This window comes from Hippocampus comes, unplaced genomic scaffold (assembly GCF_001891065.2).
Source record: "Hippocampus comes isolate QL1 unplaced genomic scaffold, H_comes_QL1_v1.1 scaffold67, whole genome shotgun sequence".
Classification (NCBI taxonomy): domain Eukaryota; kingdom Metazoa; phylum Chordata; class Actinopteri; order Syngnathiformes; family Syngnathidae; genus Hippocampus; species Hippocampus comes.
The window spans coordinates 540,094-549,814 of NW_017805221.1; the positions used below are offsets into that span (position 1 = coordinate 540,094).

At 45.5% G+C, this 9,721-nt stretch overlaps 1 protein-coding gene and 1 long non-coding RNA gene across 4 annotated transcripts in view; one reads left to right on the plus strand and one right to left on the minus strand.

Annotated features, from left to right (window-relative positions):
• The window catches only part of ago1 (argonaute RISC component 1), an 18,464-nt gene extending 11,844 nt beyond the window's left edge, over positions 1 to 6,620 (plus strand). For all 3 annotated transcript variants that reach the window (XM_019869054.1, XM_019869055.1, XM_019869057.1), the window contains exons 10-19: positions 525 to 647; positions 734 to 867; positions 1,212 to 1,396; positions 1,464 to 1,623; positions 1,924 to 2,014; positions 3,033 to 3,227; positions 3,431 to 3,565; positions 3,645 to 3,746; positions 4,538 to 4,737; positions 5,716 to 6,620. In XM_019869054.1, coding sequence (XP_019724613.1) covers positions 525 to 647; positions 734 to 867; positions 1,212 to 1,396; positions 1,464 to 1,623; positions 1,924 to 2,014; positions 3,033 to 3,227; positions 3,431 to 3,565; positions 3,645 to 3,746; positions 4,538 to 4,737; positions 5,716 to 5,824 — 1,434 coding nt within the window. In that variant the 3' untranslated portion in view covers positions 5,825 to 6,620. The remainder of the gene's footprint in view (positions 1 to 524; positions 648 to 733; positions 868 to 1,211; positions 1,397 to 1,463; positions 1,624 to 1,923; positions 2,015 to 3,032; positions 3,228 to 3,430; positions 3,566 to 3,644; positions 3,747 to 4,537; positions 4,738 to 5,715) is intronic.
• A 309-nt stretch (positions 6,621 to 6,929) lies between these two features.
• On the minus strand, positions 6,930 to 8,234 carry LOC109515350 (uncharacterized). The gene is made up of 2 exons (XR_002168175.1): positions 7,945 to 8,234; positions 6,930 to 7,888 (listed from the first exon to the last, which is right to left on the minus strand). It is a non-coding gene; the product is annotated as an uncharacterized LOC109515350 (long non-coding RNA).
• Positions 8,235 to 9,721: the final 1,487 nt, after the last annotated feature.

The window sequence follows — 9,721 nt, forward strand, 5'->3', positions numbered from 1 at the left end:
TGTGTTTACTTTTTTAGTTTTGATTTTGAGCAGCAAATTTGGGGTTACATATTGGGGCCCCCCAGGAATGCATAGGCAAAATTGCACAAATTTTCACTTGAAAGAATAGTGGCGATCTTGGGATTTTTTTCTGTTCAATTTTCAAACTGTGTAAATTTAATACACTTCATCTTCAGCATGTTTAGTGCCACTTTTGTAAGTAACCACGCCCCCGTCCAGGCCACGCCCCGTCCAGGCCACGCCCCTTCCTCTTTTTTCATCACTCGCCATTGCCATGTATGACCAAACCTGCATGTTTTTGGAATGGGGAAGAAGCCGGCATACTGGGAGAAAACCCGTGCAAGTGCGGGGAGAACATGAAAATTTCACGCAAGAAGGCCGGGGCCAAAATTCGAACCCCAAATCTCATAACTGTGGGGCAGACATGCTAACCATGAGCCCGCCACACCGCCTCGTTGGACCACTAGTGTAACGGCCAACGTTGGAAGTTTAACATGCATGTTAAGTTTGGTTCTCTCTTGCAGATGAAGAACGCCAACTTCAACCTCGACCCGTACATCCAAGAGTTTGGCATCAAAGTGAAGGACGACATGGCTGAGGTGACGGGCAGAGTGCTTCCAGCCCCGATCCTGCAGTATGGTGGACGGGTAAAGATTTTAACCGCAAAGACCTGGTGTAGGACTTGAATCTGAAAACTGCATAGTGAGCATGTTTGGGGGATGTCCTTTCACAGAACCGAGCCATTGCCACCCCCAATCAAGGCGTGTGGGACATGCGGGGTAAGCAGTTCTACAACGGCATTGAGATTAAAGTGTGGGCCATCGCCTGCTTTGCGCCACAGAAGCAATGCAGAGAGGAGGTGCTAAAGTAAGTGCCACTGTTTGCCTCACCCTCGTTGACACTGCCCAATCAAGCCGGGATGAATGAGGCTTAAATAGCCGTCGGCAGCATGCAGATGAATGTGCTTATTACGCATTTGTTTCATAAATGGATTGGAAATGCACTGCCGCTATCGTTTCCCACTTGCATTACAACGCTTTGTAACTCGCAACGGTGGGCTAGAGAAATTGGCTCTCGGCGATATGTGACCTTGTGTTGATGATCGTAGATGTGCCGTTTCAGGACATTGTACTGAATCATCCAATGATCCCAAAGGTTATCAGAGCCTCAACAGAGACGTGATCTAATCATGGATCATTTTGTCCTCTGAGGAACTTCACGGACCAGCTCCGCAAGATCTCCAAGGACGCCGGCATGCCCATCCAGGGCCAGCCGTGCTTCTGCAAGTACGCCCAGGGAGCGGACAGCGTGGAGCCCATGTTCAGACACCTGAAAAACACCTACTCGGGGCTGCAGCTCATCATCGTCATCCTGCCCGGCAAAACCCCCGTCTACGGTAACACGATGATGTCATCTTAGCTTGAGGTGAGTCGTACAACCTGACTCCTCATCTCCATATTCAGCTGAGGTCAAGCGCGTGGGAGACACCCTGCTGGGCATGGCTACGCAGTGCGTCCAGGTGAAGAATGTGGTGAAGACGTCCCCTCAGACCCTCTCCAACCTCTGCCTCAAGATCAATGTCAAGCTGGGAGGCATCAACAACATCCTGGTGCCGCACCAAAGGTAGCCTGTTATGTTTGGAATGTTACAGGAGACACACTGCAGTATTGTGGACGGCATGTGTCATCATTTTGCTTGCAGGTGTGCTAGAGCTAGGGGCGGGGGGCTTTTGGAAAAAGAATCATCGCGATTATTTTGATGGCTCTTGAAATCATGCTCGCAGAGATTTTGAAGAATAGATAGCTGTCTAAAGATGTACCTGTTTCATTTAACTCTAGATGGGTGGGCAGTCTCCCTTTCACTCGCATATGCAAGGATCACGGTTGCATTTTATGTCAAACTTCCTTGTGCTCGCTCTTTCAGGTCAGCGGTGTTCCAGCAGCCCGTTATCTTCCTTGGAGCAGATGTGACGCACCCCCCTGCTGGAGATGGCAAGAAACCTTCCATCACTGCCGTAAGTGTCAACAAAGTTTACAGAGCATGACTGACACCCAGTGGCGGTTTCCGGGTACTGTCAGAAGTCTCTCGGGGTCGTTGCAAGTCTATTTATGTTAGCGTTCGCTTTTCGACCGCGCATTTCCGTTGCTGTGCTCAACTTTTCCTTTTTGCTACCACTCTGGTAAGACACAAAAGTCCTTTGAAAAAAAAGTGTGGCAATGATCCATTTGACACGAGCCAAGTCAAAGTCATGCGGGATTTGCTGAAGTTACATGACAGCCGACTCATTTCCGAGAAGAGGGAAAAATTATCAGATGTTGCATACTCCCCATGCTGAAAAGTATTCAAACAGTGAGGTCATTTCCTTGAGCTTTTTCACCCACAAGTCTCTGATTTTCATGTTTGTTACACTTCTATCCAAAAGTACTTTTGGATAAAAATCTTGCCAAATCTCACATTCAGTGCCATTTAATGTTTGTATAGGTCACACTTAATTCACGCGTTCAAATACTTTTGCTCACTAGTAAAAAAAAAAAAAAAAAAAAAAAAACTCAAAAAGGAGGGTGAGGAAGGAGAAATGTCTCATCAAACTGAGTCACGTTGAAAAATTGAGATGACGTCAACCCCTCAGCCGCCGCTGACTTCAGCCGAGCTGCGATTGGTTGTTTTGTTGCCTAGCGATGGTGACAGATGCTTGAATCACATGATGGGGTGAGGGAGAGTGACGGGGCGAGGTGGAGGGGAAGAAAAAGGCGATTCCAGAATGATTTCCAAGGAGATCATCATTCTGGCTCAACGGTGGGCTAAGCCTGTAACATTAACAAGATTCCTGCAATATTTGTTGTATTAATTTAGCCAAACCCCCTCAGATTGCTTCATTGTATTCAGCCATTTATTTCAATTATTAATTGGTTACATTGTTGATTGATTAAAAATCAAATGTGGCCCGAGCTCACAAGTTTGCTCCCTCGCTTCCATGTGCTCGCCACCGAGAGGTGCTCATGCTCCCTTGCTATTCCCTCTGCGGCTTGTAGGTGGTGGGCAGCATGGACGCTCACCCCAGCCGCTACTGCGCCACTGTGCGGGTCCAGCGGCCCCGGCAGGAGATCATCGAGGACCTGTCCTACATGGTGCGCGAGCTGCTCATCCAGTTCTACAAGTCCACCCGCTTCAAGCCCACCAGGATCATTTTCTACAGGGACGGTGTTCCCGAGGGACAGCTGCCGCAGGTCGAAAGAGGGTCTACTTGAATTCTAACAGTTGTCAAAATGCGTTTTTTACAGGTGGTGTTCTGTGCTGCCGTTTTTGTTTAGCATCACATTACCTTGTGTCAGTGTAACTGGAAAAAAAATCCATCTTGAAAAACTGATGTTTTTTTTTTTTTTAATCCCTCGCTAAAAATGCACATCAATAGTTTTGTGGTTGACTTCAGATTCTCCACTATGAGCTGCTGGCCATCAGGGACGCGTGCATCAAGCTGGAGAAGGACTACCAGCCCGGCATCACCTACATCGTGGTGCAGAAACGCCATCACACGCGCCTTTTCTGCGCTGACAAGTCTGAGAGGGTGCGCCATTTTTCGGATACGACAGCACTGTCATACCCATTTTCCTGTTCATAGATTTGTCTTTTTTCTTTTTTACTAGATCGGCAAAAGCGGGAACATACCTGCGGGCACTACAGTGGACACCAGCATCACTCACCCCTTTGAGTTTGACTTTTACCTGTGTAGCCACGCAGGCATACAGGTATGGATGCTAGCTATGTGGTAACGGCTAATCTCGTTCCACTTACATCCACAAAAAGTGTATTTTGCCCATTTCCAGGGTCCATCAAAAGCGTCGCCCAATTCAGGATAACATATAACACAAAACTAATGAAATTCAGCCCACAAAGCCAGTTAAGCTAAGCGACATTGACTTTTGTAGACGTGCCGACTATTTGTAGACCCACAAAAAAAAGTTCCAAGAAGCCGAGCCCGAAAACACACACACATTCGTCTGCCATTTTGGCAAGAAACGTCCATTTTAGGATACGTTTGGCGATTCCCAAGCCTTGCCCTTGATTGAGAGTTTATCTGAACCAGCGGTCTTAAAACAAGACTGTTAGGCAACACTCAATTGTGAAACTTTGGCGTTTTCAGCATTGTGTCTGGACATAGGTTGGTGATTTGCCATAAAACACCAAAACAACGGTCTAAAAAAAATCTAAATCAGACACTGAAGCTAATCTGACTTCAATTTGGTCGGCATATCAATCACAAGTAGAGAGCCACAAAAAAAAACAAAAAAAAAAAACACATGCCCGAAATCACACCCAAAGTCTGAGGGTTTGGTTTAGAACTAGTTTCAATTTAGTTATTTGCTTCATCGACTGACCAACTGTATTCCAGATAGGTGGACGACAATACACTGCAAACCCTTTTACTTTTGGTCATTGCGAGTAGCCTTGGCAGGAAGGTTTGATGCTGCACCTTTTAAAACCTTTGGGATTCTGCACTTAGTGTGATGTCCGTTTGTTGCCTTTTCTCCATTTCCAGGGTACGAGCCGGCCGTCACATTATTACGTCTTGTGGGATGACAATCGTTTCACGGCCGACGAGTTGCAGATCCTCACCTACCAGTTGTGCCACACCTACGTACGCTGCACCCGCTCCGTGTCCATCCCGGCGCCGGCATACTACGCCCGCCTCGTGGCCTTCCGCGCCCGCTACCATCTTGTGGACAAAGAGCACGACAGGTTGGGAACATGATTGGCATAAACCATGAGTGTAAATAGCTATGGGCAGATTTACATATTTAATGGTCTCTCTATGTGCCTCTATTTAATGTTCTTACAAACAGGATTCCCGCGGATCCTCAGAAAGTCTTAAAAAGCATTGACTATACAAACAAGGCCTTAAATGAGGAGTCAGCCCAAAAAGTTTCTTTACCATTTTTATGCGTGTTCACTAGTCTAAACGCAGCATTCTGATGAATATTGTGTTTGTGGAAAAGGAGTTTAGTGGCAAAACCCATCCGTTTTTAGCCATCTCATGGGGGGCATTTTGCCACTAACTGTCGACTGAAAATGTCATCACAGTTACTCACGAAACGGACCAATCAGGGTTCAGGATTTTTGAAAGCTGAGCCATAAACATGAACAGGTAGATTTTACAATATCCATCGTACTGCATTTGGATGATCTTTTATGCTGCCTATACCTCTAATCAGGCACACAATTTTAAAGACCCTGTCTCAAAAAGTATGTCAATACTCACTTGTAGAAAAATGGCGTTAAAACTGTTTTTCGCCAGTGCAGGTTCCCAGTGAAGCATTTGGATGGATTTAAAGTTTATACACCGTGCTAATGTTACATTAGAGGCGTATAGAACATGAAATGCGAATATTCTTGTGGCATATTAACACCAATTGTAATTGCTCCATGCTTTCACTATAGCTTCCTGGATGTTGACAGATTTTCAATATTCATTTGTGTTGTTTGGATGGATGTGTATGCGGTACTCAAGCCTGCAACATTGGCAGATATCTAATAGATATCCGATTGTTGTTGGGGTTTTTTTCTTCTTTTTTGTCCGCATTTGGAAGGGGCCGCAGGATGTCTGATTCCACGCATTTTGATTCCATGCATGCCAGTTGTGCTACTTGAGAGAGAAAATACTGAATCTTACGGTGTAAATCCAGCCTCAACCGGTGGTCTTGGTGTGTCTGCTTGCAGCGGGGAGGGCAGCCACGTGTCGGGTCAAAGTAATGGTCGTGACCCCCAGGCGCTGGCCAAGGCAGTCCAGATCCACCATGACACCCTGCGGACCATGTACTTCGCCTGAGCTGCATACCAAGCCACCCGTCATTTCCTTCGCCATGTCACTTCCACCCAAGTGGGCACGCAGGTCCCCGCCACGACGACCACCTCATCCCCTTCCCTTATCCCCGTGTGACTGCCCACAACTCATCTTCCAGAGCCAGCCAGCCGCATTGATCCGATCTTCAAAACACTCTCCAGCCTCATGCACTCAAAAGGTTCAGAATATTATTATTATTGTGATTGTTGCTTTGTTTTTACTTGACCGGGACTGTTTGATTTTTTTTTTTTTTTTTTTTTTTTTTTTCCGTCGCGCCTACTGTGTAATATTGTGTACTACCTTCATACATGCAAGTAAGTATGCAATAGGGAAGAAAGTAGGCGGTCCACAATGCTGCCTCTTGAACCCAATCCGACGTCCGGATGCCAGTGTTCCAAAACCACAAGGATGAGGAATCCTTTTGCTTACTTTCATTGTGTTTAATGTTTTATTTTTTACAAATAATGTGATTATTTTGATGTTTTTAAACCCACCTTGAGCTACATTAGCACTTAGTGTTTAGCACGTAGGTGCCTGCACGTGGTAGGCTAAAGTCTTCATTTTCCTAAGCGGGCGTAGCATATTTTAGAGCCTTGAGAGGGCTTCGCATAATCTTACAATAGAGGGACCATTGCATTGAGCCCGGGCTGGGGAACCTTTTTGCCTCCTCTTTCCGCGGTGGTGGTCCACAGGTTCCCCACCCCTGGTGTGGCAAAGATACATGCACCCCATGCACCTGAACCAGCATTATTAACCAGCCAAAAAAAGAACAACCAACCAATGGGAAAAGGGGAACTTCAACAGGGAACTTATTTTTATTACTTTTGTCTGTACGCTCTTAAATGATTGACAAGGCACTTTTTGTTTTGACGTTTTCATTTTTTAATTTTTTTTATTTTTTGGGGGTTCTTACTTCCAAATGGCCTCATCTTTGTACACTACAACTCGCACACTACACGTAGCTCTTACCTCACCGCCTAGACAGCAGAAGCACACGCTCTCAAGACTATCCCACTTCAAATGCACTTCTTCCTCAACACTCCTCATTCTCCGCCATCGTCACCATCCTTGCGCCCGACACCCGCGTTTAGCGCTTCTCAATCCCTTAGCTCAGGGTTTCCCAAACTTGTTGATCAGTAGTGGAGCCGCAATTATTAGCGAGATTTACTAAATATTACCCAGGAAGGAAATTTCCAGGTTTCCTGAAAGTTGAATTAAAAAAAGCCCCTCCAGACAGTTTCCCTTCCCCACATAAAAGCAAAAAACTGTCAATTGAGCACCTCGCTCAATTGACAATTTTTACCAAATTTTCTGTAATAAGCTCAATTTATTCAGATTCTGATAAATGAAATAAGATGACTGCGATTGATTGGCAACCAGTTCAGGGTGTCCCCCGCCTACTGCCCGAAGACAGCTGGGATAGGCTCCAGCACCCCCGAGACCCTCGTGAGGATAGGCGGATCAGAAAATGAATGAATGAAAGAAATAAGATGACGATATTGATCGGCTCCCCCTAGTGTAAGAAATGTACGGACTCTCAGTTTGGGAAACCCTGCCATCTTCAGCGGGTGTCAGCCAATTTCCCTTGGTGCTCCGTGTGCATGGGTGGCACGGGTAAGGGGGTTGCAACCACTCAATACACCCTGCCTTTTGAACTATGATAATAATAATGATGATGATGATGCATGTAACACGTTGTAAAACTGGATTATCTGAGCCACCTTATTTTTTTGTACGGTGGGCATTGTTTTCACTGCCTGTTTGCCTCGATTGTGAAATAGTTACAAGATTACAAAATATCATTTGAGTATCGTGACCCGTGTCTGTGAAGAGCGAAGCCCCTTTCACACTGCCTTACTTTTTGAGTTGGATTCATTTTTTTGGCCAACTCGAATAGCTTTGAGAACCTGTGGTCCAGCAGGTGAGGACTTCAAATGATTTTGGTGGTGGGCGGGGGGAATGAACAAAGGAGCATTTTGTTTTGGATCTGGTACTAACTCCAAAGACAGAAAATGAATAAAACGTTTTTTTTTTTTTTTTTTTTTTTCCCTCCAAAGACAGAAAATGAATAAAACGTTTTTTGTTTGTTTTTTTTTTTTTTTTACAAGTTTGTCCCCACATCTCAAGTCATTGCCATTTCTACAGAACACAAGAGCTGCCCTCACGATTTTTCTACGTAACTAAGTAACAAAGTTAAAGAATTCCACATTGTTGCGCGTGAGCTAATCTGCTATCATGAACTAGCTTTGCAGACGTATAATGGTTTGTGACACAGCTTTAACTCTACTTGAGTTGTCTCTTTGGCTTTATTTGGACTCCTCATCCCTGCTGCAATAACATCCTGACCACAAAAGACTAATCCAAAAAAAGAGACCACCCTAGCATGCTAAACTAAGCTAGCTAAGGCTTTTCGCCACCCGGATTTTATGTATTACCTCCAAAAATGGAAAATTGTAGGTTTTGTCCCGCCCCCCCACCAGCTCCCCATTTTTCCAACTTCATCCCCCATATTTTGCGTTGCGTCCATTTATGCAGATGAAACTGAGATGTCAACCCCCATGATGTTTCCACTTGAGGGGGGTGAATCTGTAGCACAATTGACACAGTTGCCATTCTGCTGTCTGGGCATTCCGGAAAAATTGGGCCGGTTGGCATCTCTGGTTTTGTATGAACAGCACTGAAGAATGAGGGTGCACAGTCATTTGGGCAATTCTTGTGCCTTTAATGTGGTGGTCAGAGATCCACAGTTTGATTCTCGAGGTTGTGTGTTCTCCCCAGTGTCTGCATGGGTTTTCTCCCGGTACTCCGCTTTCCTCCCATATTCCAAACACATACATGGCCTGGATAATGGCGGAATGGAGGAAGTCAGTGTCGGAATAGAGGTGTTGAGTTTTTCGACGGGTTTTCCACAAGGGCTTTGAAGTTTAATACCTGAACACTCACTTCTGCCGCTCAATTGTATTGAAAACAACTGTCGCTGTTTGGCATTTTCCTGATTTTTTTTTTCCCCATATGGCAACCCTCGCATTTTTTTCTTTCACGCCCAAGATGCGGAAACCGAGTTGTCACTGACACTCTCTCTCTCCGCCACATTGTTGTGTCGAAAATAGTTGCTGGCTGACATTTTTTCTCCATCTTTGGAGGTAGTCAGTCTAGTGCTCAGAGGCGGGACACTCGCTGTGTGTCAAGCTATCCCAGTACCAGGGATAGCAAGCTTAACACCTGACATTAATTTATGCTTGCCTCATTTTTTTTCTGCCAAATCTCATTTATGTTTTCCACCTTTTGGAGGTAGTATCAGAATTGAAACGTTTCTTCATTTCCTGGACCAGGGGATGTGAAGTTTTAGCACACGACACTCCTAAACAATTGTGTCTAACGCTGTTGTCCAATATCCATTTGTGGGATGCCTTGTCTGTGTGAAAGCGCAGGCAGTAATGCGAACTTATCTCGCTTCGGCTGGGTTCTTCAGAAAAGGCGCTCTGTGTGAAAGAGTCTTTGGTCCAAATGCCACCTTGGGCGCCCTCCAAATGTGTTTGTGGGGGGGGGGTTAAATCACATTTATGGAGTTGCATTATCCCCCCTCCGCGCCCACACACACACACAAAAAAAGAAAGCCTTTGTATGACGTTTTACTGACCCATTATTGTGTTGAAGGTGATTTGTACATATAAATATATAATATTAACCTGTTATGTATTTTTGGCTCACCACTCGCCAGGCCTTGTCACAGTTTTTTCGGGGGCCAGTGCCCTCCCGCCGTCTCGTTCGTTCCCCCCTCTCCACATAATAATGATACAAAGTTTCGCGGGATTACCTTGCGCCGCTGAAACCAGATGCAGTTCTCACTCACTGAAGCCACTAAGCACCTTGCAAGAGGGG